We start from the raw sequence: 19,050 nt of genomic DNA, 5'->3' as shown, positions 1-19,050 counted from the left end.
AGACCTTACACCTACCTTGTGAGCGATAAATACAAACTTGCCGAACGTGTGAGAGAGTGTAGCACCAACAACGTCAGCACTGACGATGATGATGTCGACACCATTGTCTTTATCCTTTGATATGTATTCTCCGTCAATAGCACTGGTAGTAGTAGTGGTATTGGTGGTGCTCTCATTTTTTTCGCTGCGTCCACCATTTGATCTACTAAAAAATTACCAAGTTGAAATGAAGCCAAACACCAAGGCGATAACTAATTCAATGCTGCTCTAATGATCCACCAGTGTGAAATTGAGCTGACGACAGTGAACGGCGGTGCCGATTCTCTCTATAAAGTTAATGTATTTTTTTACAAAATAAATATCCCATGTCACCTATCATTGTGTCTTTTTCTACTTATAGGGAACATATTCCTTAAAACCCTAATAGTACAGCTAAAGAGAAAATCCACTAGAATATTCACTTTTGTTTTTTATCCTAAAACTAGCTGTTATAACCCTGTCTAGGATGCTCACCTCAACCTTGATCCACATTGACTTCTCAACCTTGATCCTTGCTGACTCTTCGACCGCAACCTTCATTGATTTTGGAACAATTTGACCTTGGGTGGGTCTTTATTGAAGTCGTATTGACAACACATGGCAGTCTACTCCTTAATGTTAACATGGTTTGATCACACTAGAGATAATTTTTTATCCATATAGTTAGTCCCTCTGCTTATTGAGGTCATTCTCGCATGTGAGCTTAATGAGCGGATAGTGTCATTTTTGGTCAAACTTATCGAGTAAGCTGCAAGAGTCGTAAACGTCGTATCGAACAAGCCACGTGGCCCTCTGTGGGCAGCATATTTCAAATACCTCAGGTTTCCTAGGCGATTTGTTGGAGTTATCCTGTCCAAGAATTAGAATGATGTCATCACATCGGGCGTCATTATGACGCATATTCCCAATGCGATGCATGACCCTTGATTGGATTTTCCGTTTCGATTTCGGTGCCAATTATGACGATCCGTTTTTGGGTTTAGTGCCATGATCTTTATAAATTGAGGTTTTTGGACTAGAGTTTGAAGTTTGTTTCTTCTATCTTTTCAGAGCACCATCCTTCTTCTTACCATTTTCCTCTCTGAATTTCCTTTCCTCACCATGTTGCTCTACTCCATTATTCATTCCTGCTTGTTATTCTTTTTTTGTTACTTTGCGTCATGTCTAACCCACCATCAAACGTTTCCTTCTCATGGTGGGGGTGGGGGGGTGCTTCCGTCATCGTTGATGATGAAACATTCCTGTTATTGGAGGAAATAATCCCCCGCAATCCTGACATTAGGTCTGACCTCACTAAATCACCGGATGACGCGCCTGGAATTTTCTTATCGATGACGAAGTCTAAAAAATTAGCAGAACTTAAGTCCAAGTTTGGCTTTCCAAACCATATCGAGATGATCCCGGCTGGTGAGGACATGGTTCAGGTTCATCGCCCCGGATACTGCGCTCTATACGCTTATCCCTTCCTCATCGGTTATTCTTTCCCCCTCCTTCCGTTGGTGGAGGAATTCTATCGTCACTATGGTGTCTGCACCGCTCAGCTTGCGCTATACATACGTCTACAAAATTATTAGAATGCTGACCAAATTTGGTGAGCTGGCCGGGGTCGAGCTGACGTTGCAGTATATGGTTCACCTCTTCGCCCCTAGCTTCTATAAGGGAATGATGCTGAATCTTCGCCATCGTGGAGGAAAATGTTTGGTGGTGAAGACAGACTATAAGGCCAGTCGCTAGTTCTAGCTCAATTATTTTTACATCAAAGCCGAGGATGTGGTTCCTAACACTGATGGATTTCCTGAAGCGTGGAATTACACATGTAAGTGCTCGTTTTGTTTGTGTTCTTTTACTTGCTCGGAGTTCATTGAAGTGTTTTTCCTTTCCTTGTAGCCAACAATAAGCCTCCCCTATTGGTCATGCGCATTTCCGATGGGGTCGAGCAAATCCTCCCCCACATTATAGGCATCCGCGGCTGGCCGAGCTTTATCAAGAAGTTCAAACTGGTTCTTCCTTTGACATGTAACTTTCTCTATTTGCCCGTGGTCGTTTAATTTTTCGTTGTACTTTGATTCATTTTGCTGACTTCAATGTTTGTTTCTTTCCCAGACAGGGGATCTTCTTGAAGGAGCCCAGCACCGGTGCCATCCTTTCGGAGGAAGGCTGATTCCCCTTTGGCTTCTGCCCTTATTGTGACTACCACCTCTTCTGTGCCGACCCATCCCTCGACTATCACAGTCCAAGAACTTGCCTTCGTTCCGTCCGGTGCTTCCTCTTCTCACTGATTGATGAGGATGACGATATCTCTCCTGAGGGCAGTAGTCTAATGACACGTTAAAGGATGGCTGTGGATGCGGGAGGTGAAAGACTAGTAGTCGTTGACTTGGAGGAAAGAGACTTTGTTCTTTGAGAGATGGGCACAATGCATATTAGAGAGAGCACTAGAGTGGGCTACGAGGTCCCGTACTTGGAGAAGATGAATGTGAGTGCATCGATGCATCCCGCATAGGAAACGGTCGAAGACAGGATGCCTGACGACGGCCTCACACTTCCGAGGCAAGAGGACGCTTCGTCTTCTATGGGCTGCCATAGATGTCCCTTCCTCTATTGATGGCAGAGAGAAGGTCGTTTCTGAAGAGTATGCCCGGTCTGACTCCGATATGGATCTGGACGAGTTAAGGATGATCGATGAGGGACTTACTCAACTAGAGGTGAGGTTGGAAGGGGGCTCTAGAGCTATTACAATCCCTATGGATCGTGATCTGCTTGTAAATACCGAGGAAGAAGTCCCTTCCCTCGGTCCTCTTTGTTCTGAGGTTGAGGGTACGACTCTCAAGACGATAAACGATAGCACTATGTCGAATAACATTGCTGGCCTTGCTCTCCGGGTAAGTATGACTATCGTCTGTTCTTTTCCTTATGCTTTGGTTTCTTTGTAAGTTCTAACTCCTTTTCTTTGTTTTGTAGACGGATATTCTATAGATTGAGAGTGCTCAATGGGATAGGAGATGTAAAGACATTTACATGAAGGTGAAAGACAAGTATACAACGTGACTTAGGAAGTACCAGGAGCTTCAGTGTCGGCTTCGCGAAGGCGGCAATGTGCGGGTCCTGAGTGAGGACTTAAAGAAGAGGGACGAGGATCTGATACAAGCTATTGAGAAATGCAGCATCCATGAAGGGACGTTGAGGAGAAAAGAGGAGGAGCTTGAGCTTAGAAGGGGCGTAGAGGCCCAATGTAGCGATGTCCAAGCCCAAGTGGTCCAGCTGCGAGGCCAACTTGAAGAGTGCCAGTTCAAGGCGGAGACTCTCAGTGGAGAGGTCGCTGAGAAGCTGAAAGAGCTTGATAAGGTAGAGTTTGCTCGGTCGGAGGCTTAGGGGAGGGCGAAGTTCCTTGAATTGGCAAACTAAACCCTTCGTTCTGAGCGAGAAAATGACTTGTCGATGGCGAGTGCTAAAGAAGAACGACTCAATGAAAGGATTGGGGATTTGGAAAAAGATACCTCTCATATTTATGATTGAGTTGATGATCTGGAGGCCGAGAAGGGCAAACTTCTTACACGACCTTCTTCATCTATGACTTCTAGCTTCCCCGGCGTTCCTTGTGAGCTATATGAAGAATGGATTCATGTTGAGGCCCCATTGGATGTGCTTTGTCAGTTGCATGTGTCAGGCTTCGTTCCTCCCGTGGACTTGGAGGATGCTCAAGTCAAAGCTCGCGAGGCTCGAGTTGCTTGTGGCTACTACCCAACTATATCTCGCCATGGCAAAGAAGACGAGGACGGGAAGGATGCTATAGATCACCTTGAGGATGAGTCCAGGTACAATTTTGTTTACCCTACGGGCGAGGATGGAGTGGGCGTTGAAGATCGGGGCGGTGATGGCATTGAAGACCGGACCGGTGAAGACGCTGTGGGTCGTGATGGCGATGGCCAACAGTAGTTTGTTTGTACAATTTTGTGTATTTTTGCTGGCATCTTCAAGAGACTTTGAAAGAAACCTTTGTCTATAAATATCAAAGTTGGTTTTTGCTTTCATTTGCGCCTTTCTTATTTCCGTGATTTGTTCCTGTACTTTGCGTGTTTTGCTCCTTCATACTTTTGCTGTTGTTTTTGACTGGTCGTAGTCTTTGGGTTGAATAGATACGAGCTGAATTACCCCTTTGTCTGCATAGATCAAGTATCTCTACAGATCGATCAGTTAGGTTTGAACTTGGTCGGACATAGCTTCTTGTTCGGTTAAGTTTAACCTTTTATAGAAACGTGGCCGAGGGCCGATAGGTGTCATTTGAACTTAGCTGAATTTTAAATTCTTTAAATCATGGCCGACGACCGATATGTGTTGTTCAAACTTGGATGAATTTTAACCTCTTTAAATCGCGGCCGAGGGACGGTAGGTGTTGTTCGAGCTTGGTCGAATTTTAACCTTTTATAGGTATTGTTCGAGTTGGGTCGAACTTGACCTTTTATTAAGGTACAACCGAAGGCTGATGGGTGTTGTTTGAGCTGGGTCGAACTTACCCTTTTGTTAAGGTGTGGCCGAGGGACGATAAGTGTTTGTTCGAGCTGAGTCGAACGTAACCTTTGTTAAGGTGCGGCCGAGGGCTGATAGGTGTTTGTTCGAGTTAGGTCGAACTTAATCTTTGTTAAGGTGTGGCTGAGGGCCAATAGATGTTGTTCGAGCTGGGTCAAACTTAAGCTTTTATTAATGTGTGGCCGAGGGCCGATAGGTGTTGTTCGAGCTGGGTTGAACTTAACCTTTTGTTAATGGCGCGACCGAGGCGCGACAAGTGTTGTCCGAGCAGGGTCGAACTTAACCTTTTGTTAAGGTGTGGCCGAGGGCCGATAGGTGTTGTTCGAGCTAGGTTAATTTATTAATGTGCGGCCGAGGGCCGATAGGTGTTGTTCGAGTTGGGCCGAGCTTAACCTTTTGTTAATGGAGCGGCCGAGGTCCGACAAGTGTTATCCGAGCAGGGTCGAACTTAACCTTTTGTTAAGGAATTTCTGATAAATGTAAGTTTCTTATTACTTTGATGTTGTTGCTCTAATTACATGATTGGAGAAAGTTACAAATATTGGGCATTAGCTGGCATTCCAGTTACAGTCCCAGTCTATCTAGTCCCTTCATTGTTCAATTTGGAGAGTATTGAGGATCGAGTAGTGAAAGAGAAAAAAAATCACTCCCTCGCATATTTCGACTCGAAGTTTCCCTTTTGTCGCCTCGTTAAAATCCTCCTTGAGAAAACCCTAGTGGGAAAAAACTCAAGTGAGGGAATAAGAGAAAGACTTAGGGGCGCCTCTTCCTTTTTGAAGTTGAAGTATTTAAGGTGGTTGATGTTCCAATTGTTTGGTAATTGTTTCCTTCCATCGTCTCTAATTGGTATGAACCCTTATTTGCTTTGGCTGTAATTTTGTACGGGTCGTCGCAGTTTGTTCCCAACTTTCCTTACCGTCGATCTCTGCTTCCTTGAGTTTTGGCTTTGAGTACGTAGTCCCCGACTTTGTGCGGCTAGACCTTTGCTTTCTTGTTGTAGTAACGTTCTACTTGCTACTTTTGGGCGACCATTCTTACGTATGCCATATCTCTTTGTTCGTCGATGTCATCGAGTTCCTGCATTCTGCTCTCATCATTACTAGTACTGCTTTCGTGGGAGTACCTTAGGATGGGTTCTCCGATATTGACTGGTATGACAGCTTCGGTCCCACGGACCAAAGAGTAGGGTGTCTGTCCTATACTCGTTTTCGGGGTGATTCTATACGCCCATAATATTTTCGGGAGTATTTCTGGCCACAGTCCCTTGGCGTCTTCGAGCTTTTTCTTCATGATGCTTAATATGAACTCGTTGGAGGATTATGCTTGACCTTTACCCGTTGGGTGATATAGGTTTGAGAGTATCCTCTTAATATGACATTTCTCGAAGAATTCGGCGGTTTTCTTTCCCGTGAACTGGGGTCCGTTATCGTAGCTGATCTCCTTGGGTAGACCGAATCGGCAAATGATGTTTCTCCATATGAAGGTGATTACCTCTTGTTCGCGTATTTGGGCGTACGCTCCTGCTTCCACCTATTTAGAGAAATAGTCAGTTAAAACCAAAAGGAATCGTACGTTACCTTGCCCTGCTGGGAGGGGGGCCACGATGTTCATTCCCTATTTGATGAACGGCCACGAAGAGGTGATTTAGTGGAGATGTTTCATGCTTGGTGAATTATTTGGGCGTATTTCTGCTATTGTTCGCATTTCTTCACAAATTCTAAGGCGTCCTTTTTCATGGTGGTCCAATAGTATCCTGCCTGTATAAGACACCTAACGAGTGCTCGATTGCTGGAGTGAGCGCCACAATGATCTTCATGGACTTCTTCGAGGATGCGCTGGGTTTGGTTTGGGCCTAAAAATTTCGCCAGAGGGCCGCCGTATGTCCTCTTGTATAGGCCGCTATGGAGGAGATTGTATCTGGCTGCTTGCATTCTTAGTTTTTTCGCTTCCTTTTTGTTGTTTGGGAGTGTGCCGTCTTGTAAGTAGGCAATAAGATGATTACGCCAATCCCAAGTTAAGCTTACAGATCTTACCCCGATTTGGTCTAGCGAAGAGTTGAGGAACTGGACTACACTTTTATCCCCGATCGTGATGTTTTTGGTGGCTGCGGCCAATTTGGCGAGGCCGTCCGCTTCAACATTCTGCGCACGCGGGATCTAGTCGAGCTGGCATTCGTCAAACTTGGGCAGCAGCTTACAGATCTCGGTCTGATTTTTTTTTTTTTTGCAACCTTTGTTCTTTGATTTGGAAAGTCCCTGTGACTTGGTTGACTACGAGCTGGTGATCACAATGGAGTTTTAACCGCTTCGCCCCATGCTTGAGTGTTGGGCCCAATCATACAATTACGGCCTTATACTTGGCCTTGTTGTTAGTCATATATGGGCATCTTATAGACTGGCAAATTATTTTGCCTGTAGGGACCTCGAGTGCCAGTCCTAGTCCGAATCCGAAAGCGTTGGATGTGCCCTCAGTGTATAGGACCCATAGGTCATGTGTTTGGATAGAAGCTTGGACGACTTCCTTCTCGACCTCAGGCATTATCTTTGTGCTAAGGTCTGCGATGAAGTCAGCGAGCACTTGCGAGTCTATCGTTGTTCGCAGCTGAGATGTGATATCATGCTCGCTTAGCTTGATGGCCCACTTGGCCAGCCTCCTCGATAATTCGGGTTTATGTAAAATGCCTCTTAGAGGAAAGGTGGTAACGACCGAGATAGGGTGGCACTGTAAATAGGGTCTAAGCTTTCGTGAAGCTATGACAAGTGTCGGGGCCAGTTTCTCGAGGTGTGGGTGCCTCGTCTCGGCATCGATGAGTGTTTTGCTAATTAAATAAATGGGAGATTGCGTACCTTTACTTTCTCGAATCAGAACTGCAGTTACTATCACTTCGGAGACGACCAGATAGGCGAGGAGGTGTTCCCCTGGTTCGGGCTTTGAGAGTAGAGGTGGTGATAGCAGATACGTCTTTAGTTCTCGCAGATCTTGTATGCACTCATGCGTCCACTCGAGGCTGTTATCCTTTTTGAGTATGCTGAATAATCTGTGACATATGTTAGATGACACAAGATGAATCTCGATAGGGCGACGATTCAACCAATTAACCTTTGGACTTGTTTCTTGGTAATTAGGAGCTCCGCTATCCATTCAATACCTTTAATTTTGTCTGGGTTGACTTCGATCCGCCATTGTGGCACTAAGAAGCCCAAGAACTTCCCCGAGGCTACGCCAAATGTGCATTTCTCTAGGTTTATTTTCATTACGTACCATCTCAGTATGTCGAAGCTTCCTTCAAATGGTCGATATGGTCCTCTGCTTTACGGACATGACCAGTATGTCGTCGATATATACCTCCATGGTCTTGCCGAGCTTATCTATGAACATTTTAGTGACAAATCTTTGATAGGTTGCTCCTGTGTTCTTCAGCCTAAAAGTCATGACCCTGTAACAATATGTTCCTCGATCGGTGATGAACGTGGTTTTCTCCTAGTCTTCTTCTTCCATAGGTATCTGGTTATAGCCCGAGTATGCATCCAAAAAACTTAACAACTCGTGCCCGGCTAACGCGTTGATGAGTTGGTCAATATGTGGTAATGAGAACGAATCCTTCGGGCATGTTTTGTTCATGTCCGTGACGTCTACACACATCCTCCATTTCCCATTTTCCTTTTTGACCATCACTACGTTGGCGATCCACTTGGGGTATTTCGACTCCTCGATGGATCCATATTCTAATGGCTTCTCCAATTCTTCGTGGACGACATCGTTAATGACGCGGTTAAATTTTTGTTTGACCTGCCTTACTGGGGGCAGAATGGATCAACGTTTAATTTGTGTGTGGCAATCTCCTTGGGGATGCCCAGCATATCTGCATGGCTGAAGGACAACAAATCCACATTAATTATTAAAAATTGACTAGATTTACCTTGCTCTCGAAGTTTGCAGCCGATATAGGTCTTTTTGTTGGAGTCGCTGGGGCCTAATTGAATGGGGTCAAGGTCCTCTACGATTGAGTCTGGGTTCAACCGTTTTGAGGTCTATGATGACGTCCCTGGGCTTTTCTTGCGTTGGCCTCAACCTTATTAATTGTTATGCCTCTTTTCCTTGTCTTTCTTCTATTGGGTTGTCGTGTTGTCTAAGGCAATGTGATAACATCCTTAGGACGTATGCTGTTCTCCCTGTATGATGAATATCCCCCAAGGCGTTGGGAGTTTGATTACTTGGCATAAGCTAGAGGGGATGGCTATCATGGGATGTATCCATGGTTGTCCTACTATGGAATTGTATGCGGTGGCTTGATCCATGATGTGGAACATTGTCTCCAGAGTTATGCCACCGTCCAAGACGGGGAGTGTAATTTTGCCCGATGTCCGTTCAACTGCATTATTGAAACCGGTTAGTGTGATGCAGTGTGGCACTATCTTGTCCTCAAGTCTCATCTGGGTGAGGACTCGATGATGGATAATGCACGCTCCACTCCCATCATCCTCCATGATACGTTTGACATCAGTATCTAAAATTCGTAAAGTAATGATGAGAGCATCGTTGTGAGGAAAAGTCAAACCATCGGTGTGACTCGTCGAAGATGATACTTTCTTCGAGTTTGTCATACTGTTCATGTATGATAGACCTTTTGAGCTTGTTAGTGGCAGTGAATTTGACATCGTTGATGGAGGCATCGCCGTTGCCGTCGATGATCATATTGGTGGTACGAGGTGGCGATGGTGGCTTTGGCAGGCCTTGACGTTCAAGACCTCTGGCGAAGTTGTTTCTCCGCTTGTCGCTCAGCAACTCTTGAGGTTTCCTTGCTGTAACATGTTCACCACCTCTTGCTTGAGGGCGATGCAGTCTTTTGTCTTGTGCCCGCATTCTTGGTGGAATTCGTAGAGGGAGCGGGATTTTCTGGTGCGCGGGTCGGACATTATCTTTGGCAGCCACTTCACCTTCATTCCGAGTCTCTCCAAGGCATAGATTAATTCTCTAGGTGACACACAAAAATTGTGAGCAGACAATAAGGGGGCATACCTCTCATTTCGGTGAGCCCCAGTCCTCGGCCTAGATGGGCCTTCATCATAAAGGAATGAATGCGGGGCGGTTGGCCCTGACATATGGCTGATGTCATTCTCTATTTAGTCGTAAGACCAGGTCATTCCTCCTTATGTTATTTCTTCGTTCTTTCCTGGGCTCGGCTTGTATCGAGACGAGTCGTCGAGTTGGTCCGTTGAGGTCGTCATCATCTGCTCGGACTTCGGCATAGTAAGCATTGTGGATTTCATCCCAAGTGGTTGGAGGGTACTTTATCAACCGGCTCAGCAATCTTCTGGTCCCTCTTGAACCCTCTCTAGTCAACCCGTTCTGAAAGGCCGCGACTATCATCCCTTCGGACACATTTGGTAGGGTCATCCTTACCCTGTTGAATCGGGTGAGGAAGCCCCTCAATCCCTCTCCCAAGGATTGCTTGATGGCGAAGATGTCGTTTACTCTTGTTTTGGCCTTCTTGGCCCCTGCATGCACCATAACGAACATATCGGCCATTTCCTCGAAGGTTTCTATGAAACGGAATGGTAGCTATAAAAACCATGTTAATGCTCCTCCCATGAGAGTTTCACAGAATTTCTTCAGCAAAACGGAGGACACTTTTTCCTTAGTGAGGTCGTTGCCCTTCACGGCAGTGACGTAAGGATCCACGTGATCTTTAGGGTCAGTAGTTCTGTCATATATCCTGAGATATGGCAGCATTTTGAAGGTCTTTGGTATGGCTTGTAGGGTTGCTTCCTCGCTATACGACTGTTCTATGAATCTATACCAGCATTAGTCTTTCGCAGTAGCTTGGGGGCGACCGGTATCTTGTCGACTAGTTCTTGGTGTTCTTTCATGTGATCTCTAAGCATTTTGTTTTCATTCTCCATTTCTTCCATCCTCTTTAGAATGGAAGCCAGGATGTTGTCACCTGCACTGTTAGTAATATTGTGAGTTATACTTGGTGTTGGTTGATCATCCCGCTCGTCTGCTCGTTGCACTGTATGGGCTCTTGCGATCTCTATGGTCGTGCATGGAGCAGGTTTGTTGAGCACACTTACTAACGTATCGGTCAGCCACGCCTCGAGGAGCTATTTCATGGCTGGTGGCTTACCCTCTCCTATTGACGTTGAAGCCCCTTTTCCATTTAGTTTTGTTATGCTGCAAGGGGAGGCGACCTCTCACGCCTGGGGGAAATAGTGGGTGTCATGTCATCGCCTAGCGTTTCACAACTCTCGTTGATAGCGTTCATGAGGTTGCCAAGGAAGTCACCTGTCACTTTAGTCCTATCTCTTTGGTTACCTGCCATGTAAGTTTCCGTACGTGCAAAAAAGAGAAAGATCTTGTGATTTGTTAGGTTAGGGACTCACGTGAGTTGTAGACCTAAAGGAAACTAAAAAAATATTAGCTAAGAAGTCCCCACAGACAACGCCAACCTGTTTAGCCCAAAATGTAGATCTGGGTTCAACCAATTAGATTTAAGTAAAATAGAGTCAATCTTAGATAACAATAATATCTAAAAGATAAGGTTGTCGGTTTTATGGCAGATAAGATGTATGTTTGTTCAAATGGTAATGAATGTGATCAATAATAACCGTATTCAATGATCCAAAAAGATGAAAGATAACATTACATAATAATAAATAGCAATGAATGACATTTAAGTAAATAAAAATTTGTGTGTCACCCGAAAAGGGGTGAGATCTGCGAAATATTCTTTCTCATAATGATGAATGATTGATGAGCCTTTGAACACTCAGGTTGTTCTTGGATCAAGTGGAAAAGCTAGACAAGAATCTCAGTAAAAAGGTTATTTTCATATGCTTGTAATAGGGCTAGATTTTCTCTATAAAGTCAATATGTTTTTTACAAAATGAATATCCCCTATCCCCTATTATTATGTCTTTTTCTATTTATAGGGAACATATTTCTATAAAACCCTAATAGTACAGGTAGAATATCCACTAGAATATTCTCTTTTGTGTCCTATCCTAAAACTAGCCATTATAACACTGTCTAGGATGCTCGACCTCGACCTTGATCTATGTCGACTTCTCGACCTTGATCTTTGCTGACTCTTTGACTGCAACCTTCATTGCTTCTAGAACCACTTCGACCTTGGACGGGTCTTTATTGAAGTCGTACTGATAATAATACATGGCAGTCTGCGAATGCCTCCTTAATGTTAACATGGTTTGATCATACTAGAGATAATTTTTGACCCAAACAGAATCCACTTAAACCAAATAAAATTTCTGTCGAGTTGGTCTAGGGGGTTTTAATTGACATTGGATAACGGGGTTCGAATCCTGTACAGAGCATATTTCCATTTTTTATTTTATCTGCATTTGGAACGGCGTGTGTGTAAATTAACCATACCGTACAGTAGGCGAAGACAAATTGTATTTCAAATCAACCAAGCTTCCCCTTCTAAATTTATATTACTCTCATGTCCTATTCCTAGTAATTTTTCCGTTTCACTTTATTTTCTTTGCTTGAATACAATAAAAAATTATTTCATAGTTTAATCAACTTTAGAAAATAAATCAAATAAACCTATCTACAAATTAAATTTTAGTTCCTTCTTTCTTAAATTTTGATAAAACATGCAAGTATATTTATTGAAATCATTATAATCTATTAGTTTAATTTTATTATTAATGCTTAATTATCTTATACTAAATTTTCTGCTTTAGTGTATAGCTCTTTTTCACTAATTATTGGTTTAGCATTTAGAAATCTTTTCGACTCTCTTTTTTCTGCAAGTACTAATAGCTTCTTAGTAATAACTAAATATTTAAATATCTTAGGGTTAATAAAATTTTGTTAAATTAAATAGAAAGTAGATAAATCTATTGTACCTTTTTAAAAATATTTTCAACTTTGTTAAAATTTTAGAGTCCCAAATTTAAAATGACGAGATTGTGTTAAGAACAAAAAGAAAAAAAAGATATCAGGTTATGCTTGCATAGGCGGATCTACATTATATGTTATGGGTGCTTGAGCACCCATTACTTACGGAACCAAACACTATTATTTATTGTTAAAAATAAAAATTTTATACAAATATATTAACTGAGCACCCAGTTTTAGTAGCAATTTTAAGATGAAAAATAGTTAAGCACCCATGATTTAAAAATTCTGGATCCGCCACTATATGCTTGTCATAATCGACAACACTTATATTATTAGCTACCGTCATTATTTATTGAACTCCTTATGTGAAATTCCGGGTCCGCCACTGCTTAAGGCTACTATCGTTAATACTCAAACTTATCAATATGTGTTCATACTCCTACTCATATAGGAAACCAGCAAGAATCTTGAATAAATACGCTGCTAATATAAAACATATATAGTTTACTTAGCCAACGTGAATCCGATGTTTGTTGCACAATGCAATCTAAATGAACCTTTTCTAGAGTTCCCCTGCTTACTTTTCTCCTTTAAACTAGCTAACATGACTCGCCTATAGTTTTACGCTTTATTTGATCAGTTTGTCTTCCTTGTTTTCGGTATTAAATTATGCATAATTTAGTTATGGAAGATTATATTAGTAATGTATGAATATATACTAGAAACTAAACATTGTACAAGTAATGCAGCGTTTTACGTACAGAGATTTCGGGTCCATTACTCAGATGGTCACTTAATTATCCGAAATGATCTGTCAAAGTCATGTTTCTTTCATTTGTAACAGCAAAGTCACTTAACTTTGCCTATAGCGCTCAAAAGTTCACTCAACTAGATTTATCAAACTTTTGATCGCCAAATACCTATTTTACCTCTAAATTATCAACTTTTATCTTTTTTTCTTTGCTTTTTAATATTATGATTTCTTTCTCTTTTTAATCAACATTATGGACTTGCCTATAGAACAAACATATATTATTTAAAAAAAATATTTTTCTAGCATATATAATGTCGAAATAATAATATAATTAAGCATAATATTCAAGGATATGTAATGTATATTACAAAAATATCTTTATTTTAAATGGTTATTTACTATAGTATATGCATGGAATATATATTTATTTTCTTTCATTCTCAATTGTGTAAATAAATTCTTGAGTTTTTTTGGTTAATATCAAAATTAGTATTACGAACAAATTATTCTAATTAACTTTCTACTGTGCTCAATATTTTATTATTCCGACATTATATATGCTTAAATACTATTTTAATTTTTTTAATTTATAAATAAAATTTATTTATTCTAAGGTAAGTCCGTAATATAAATTAAAAAGAGAAAAAAATTATTATATGATGATAAAAAAATTGAGAAATCTAGTTGAGTGAGCTTTTGAGTGCTATAAACATATTTAAGTGACTTTGGTGTCACAAACGAAATAAAGATGGCTTTGGTAGATAATGTTAGATAGCTGAGTGATCATATAAGTAATGGACTCTGAGATTCCTTATCCCATGGACCAAACTACCCTAAGTTTCTAATTATGTGTATTACGATTTTACATTTTCCACACTTATAGAAAAGACTTTGTTTTAATATTTATTACACAAATTTTCCACAACTAAATTTTATAGATTCATATGATGACGTGGCGAGTTCTGGTTTTATGCGTGATTGTTTGGCCAAGCGTGAAAGAAGCAAAGTAGTCAAAAACACCCAACAAAAACACAAACCGGTTAAGACGAAATAGAAAATTGACTACTTCTGAAATGACCATTCCCTCTCTATGGCAATGAGATTAGTGCTTTTAATTTATGGAAATTATAATTCGAATGATGGTTTTCTCTTCGCCATATTCAATCTATAATGACGGAAAACACTTATTTACCCCTTGTTTTAGTTTGCACTAATTTATTATTAATTTTTTGTAGTTAAATAATAATGTATTATTGTTTCGATTTGTCTCTTAACTACGATAATATTGACACCATATTTGAGTAAGAATTTTCCCCATAAAAACCTACTATAAGTTTGTAAAAAGTTGCACATTTTCAATTCGTTATTATTTACATCACTGCAAGCAATTTGTCATTAGCCATTCAATGACTACCATGATTTAACAAAAAGCAAGAGAAAAAAAAAAGGAAAAATTCTTCTTAAAGATAATGAGTTTGTTAATAAAAACCTAAATAAAGGAAAACCTCAAACACATATTTTATATCCTTTTTAATCCTCTTTTCCGTCTAGTGTCTTTGCCAATGAAAAAGGTTGAGAATTAGATAGGATCATTTTTATCTCATCCTCCTTCCACCCTTCTTTTCTTGTCTGATAAGAACAAAAGCGCATGCATGCGTAATTATTATCTGTTTCAAAATTACTATTGTTATCACTTTCTATAAATGTATGTACATAGATACACATATTTTGATTGATATATAGCTAGAAAACCTCTCTGAAGAAAGAAAGAAAAAAACTGGATTTCTTACCTTAATCCAATTCATACGCCATCACAAGAGGAAGAAACTATTGAATTTCTTGTTTTTGATTTTGATTTTCCATTCTTTCAAGACTGGAATCAGAATCAAAGACGTGTTAATAAGCTGTTACCATAACAACAACATTCTATTATTTTTTCCCTCACACTTTTTCTCCCTTGTTACAATTTGTGAGTAATTCAAGGAAAAGTACTGTCTCTCTTTCGTACTTTCTTGCCAAATCATAGCCTCTTCATTCTTTTTGAGTTTTCTCCCTTTTGGTCCTCCCCTCTCTCTCTATATATATATCCATATCTATGTCCACTTAAATATCATTCTTTTACCTATGCACTGTCTCTTCAAGCATTTGTTGGGCAAGAATTTGTACCTTTTCACATTGTATTCATTTGTTCTAAAATCAACCCAAAGTTCCAATCTTTAACATATTTTGAGCTACAATCAACCCAAAGTTTCATTCTACAACACATTTTGAGCTAAAATCAACACAAAGTTTTATTCTTTAAACACATTTGAGCTACAATCAACCCAAAGTTTTAATCTTTAACACAATTAGGCCAAATTTGCCAAAAGCGTCTTCACCAAAAAGGCATAAAAAATGGCACAATCCTTTAGTTGGTGGGGTAAAGAAATTCAAAGGGGTACCCCTGTGGTGGTGAAAATGGAGAACCCAAGTAACTGGTCCATGGTTGAGTTACAAAGTCCATCAGATGATGATTTTCTGTTAACGAAAGGTGAAAAGGTGAAAAACAAGAATGCAAAACAGCTCACATGGGTTCTTCTTCTTAAGGCACATAAAGCAGCAGGTTGCTTAACTTCAGTTGCCTCTGCATTGTTCAGTCTTGGCTCTGTTATTCACCGCCGTGTTGCTACCGGAAGAACAGATTCTTCCACCGTTAATAGCCGGTTTTATATTTGTATAAAGGTCTTCCTTTGGTTATCTTTAATCTTGTTAGGTTTTGAGATAGCTGCATATTATAAAGGTTGGCACTTTAGTGCTTCAGAGTTTCAAATTCAGCATTTGTACACATTGGCTAATCCATTAGCTGTAAAGGATGTGTTTGATTCGCTTTATTCCATGTGGGTTTTAATTAGGGTGGAGTATCTTGCTCCCGCTCTTCAATTATTGGCCAATGTGTGCATTGTCCTGTTTCTTATCCAGAGTTTGGATAGGTTAATCCTGTGTTTGGGTTGTTTCTGGATCAAGATAAAGAATATTAGGCCAGTTTTGAAAGAGGGTGCAGTGGATCTTGAGGCTGGTGATGGTGATGGTTACTATCCCATGGTTCTTGTTCAAATCCCCATGTGTAATGAAAAAGAGGTAATTTGTTCTTTCTTCAAATTAATTTTCTTTATGTTGTGGAATTGATGAGTATTTGAATGGAACGGATCCAAATGGAGCGAAATCGATATTAAGTATTCATATAGCTAAAATCAATTAGTTTGGATTGAAGAATAGTTGTTGTTGTTGTCGTTGTGTCGAATCTTATTCTAAGTTTATTGTTGGTCTGGAAATTGAGTGTTGGTGGCAATTGGTATCAGGTTTATCAGCAATCCATTGCAGCTGTGTGCAGTTTGGAGTGGCCTAAATCCAAACTATTGATTCAAATTCTTGATGATTCTGACGATTCCATGACTCAGACGTTGATCAAAGAGGAGGTGCATAAATGGCAGAAGGATGGTGCAAACATTGTATACCGTCATAGGGTGATTAGAGAAGGTTACAAAGCTGGCAATCTTAAGTCAGCCATGAATTGCAGCTATGTCAAAGACTACGAATTTGTTACCATTTTCGATGCAGATTTTCAGCCATCACCTGATTTTCTTAAGAGAACCGTTCCTTATTTTAAGGTATTCAATACCCTCCAGCTCCAAGCTTGATTCTCTCCATGTGATGATCTTCATTTCCTGTATATGGTCTTCCGTATAGAATTACATTGTGTGTACAGTTGATGCATTATTTATGTGCGTAGAATATGATCTACCTGTAGTTTGTTTTAATAATTTTCTCCTTTGACTTTGAATTATAGGATAATGAGGACCTAGGGTTGGTTCAAGCAAGGTGGTCGTTTGTGAACAAGGAGGAAAATCTTCTAACAAGACTGCAGCTTATTAATTTGGCCTTTCATTTTGAAGTGGAACAGCAGGTGAATGGCTTTTTTTTAAATTTCTTTGGATTTAACGGTACTGCTGGAGTATGGAGGATTAAGGCGTTAGAAGGTTCTGGTGGTTGGATGGAGAGGACAACAGTTGAGGATATGGACATTGCTGTTCGGGCACATCTTCATGGGTGGAAATTCATCTTTCTCAATGATGTAGAGGTATTTCATTGCAAGACACTTTGGTCACCAATATTTGGTCACTTATTATTTCTAGCAAGTATCTGTTTCGTTTGAATCTGAAAGACTTTCTTGGATTTTCAGTGCCAGTGTGAATTACCAGAATCATACGAAGCATATCGGAAGCAACAACATAGATGGCATTCAGGGCCAATGCAGTTATTCCGTCTTTGTTTGCCTGCCATCATTGAATCAAATGTATATACTTGGTTTCATTGCACTTGAAGAATATCCATCTAGTACGATAATTAGCACATTGTCTGACTATATTATGTTTTTAATTTTGTTTGTGCAGATAAGCATTTGGAAGAAGGGAAACTTGATATTTCTTTTCTTCCTTCTAAGGAAGCTGATACTGCCATTTTATTCTTTCACCTTATTTTGTATAATCCTCCCCATGACCATGTTCGTTCCTGAGGCTACTCTCCCGACGTGGGTTGTCTGTTACATCCCCGCCACCATGTCATTTCTCAACATTCTTCCAGCCCCTAAATCTTTCCCTTTCGTTGTGCCATACCTTCTCTTCGAAAACACTATGTCCGTGACCAAGTTCAATGCCATGATCTCAGGGCTTTTCCAACTTGGAAGCGCGTACGAATGGGTTGTAACCAAGAAATCAGGACGTTCTTCTGAGGGTGACCTTTCCTTGTTGGTTGAGGAAAAACCAAAACATCAAAGAGGTATTTCGGAGCCTAATTTGGGAGACTTGAAGGAGGAAATTAAGAAGAAAGAGAGAAAGTCCTCGCGGAAGAAGAAGAAGCATAACAGAATATATACAAAAGAATTGGCCTTAGCTTTCTTGCTGTTGACAGCTTCAGTGAGGAGCCTCCTATCAGCTCAAGGAATCCACTTTTACTTCTTGCTGTTTCAAGGGATATCATTCCTGCTTGTCGGGCTAGACTTGATCGGTGAACAGGTTGACTAGTCGAATTCGGATAGGCTTCATAGGGATATATTTATTTCAGCTGAACTGCCAAATCGGAAGACAGTTCGCTGAGCCTGGCCTTGGCGCGGTATGGTAATGGGAAAATTAGCCGGGGAAGCTAAGGTCTGGAGAGATGATGGCGATATTGCCTCTCCTCCGAACTTTGAACCCCAAACACCAACTCAAAGAAGAAGAGCAAGTTGCGCGCAACTTAATTTGAATGGAGAAATCCATCAAGAATGGTGATAATGTTCACCATTACGGTTAAGGCCCTCCCCTCTTTCTGTCCTGTTAATTTCTTTACATTATGGATTCATTTGTTATTTTTGGCATATTCTTTTGTAAGAAGAATTTGTTGTGTAAAGTTAAGCACAGAATTTAGTGAAACTTAAAGACCATAGCAGCATGCACCTTTTAATTATTTCTACACAACACATAAATCATTCTTTTTTCCTTTCTCTTTGAGAATTCTATAGTTATGAAGAGAATTTATATCTCCTAGCACTTGCAGCAAAAACTTGCGTCTTGTAAATAAAGGATTATACATTTCCACAGAGTTTTGTGTCTTGGGCTGCTTATTGCAGTCTTGTTATTCAAGAATCTGTGTTATCCAGGATTGTTCTCGCTAGTTTCTGTAATCTTAAATGTGAGCTATATCTATTATTTTCATTTTTTAGGCAAAACTATCAGTTCTATCTGCATTCTCAAAATTTTGTCATTTATTAAGAATTGCCTAATGATGCAGTTTTTGGGACTTTCATAAATTTTCTTATTAATAGCAAATTCTGGCTTTTGCAAGAT

At 40.5% G+C, this 19,050-nt stretch overlaps 1 protein-coding gene across 1 annotated transcript; it reads left to right on the top strand.

Annotated features, from left to right (window-relative positions):
* LOC109235548 (probable xyloglucan glycosyltransferase 12) lies at positions 14,744–18,805 on the top strand. The gene is made up of 5 exons (XM_019401709.1): positions 14,744–16,306; positions 16,528–16,836; positions 17,016–17,306; positions 17,409–17,522; positions 17,620–18,805. The coding sequence occupies exons 1-5, from the start codon at positions 15,584–15,586 to the stop codon at positions 18,247–18,249; spliced, it is 2,067 nt and encodes a 688-aa protein (XP_019257254.1). The 5' UTR covers positions 14,744–15,583; the 3' UTR covers positions 18,250–18,805.

The sequence above is a fragment of the Nicotiana attenuata genome, chromosome 12 (assembly GCF_001879085.1).
Source record: "Nicotiana attenuata strain UT chromosome 12, NIATTr2, whole genome shotgun sequence".
Taxonomy (NCBI): domain Eukaryota; kingdom Viridiplantae; phylum Streptophyta; class Magnoliopsida; order Solanales; family Solanaceae; genus Nicotiana; species Nicotiana attenuata.
This window is presented reverse-complemented; position numbering and strand designations above follow the sequence as displayed.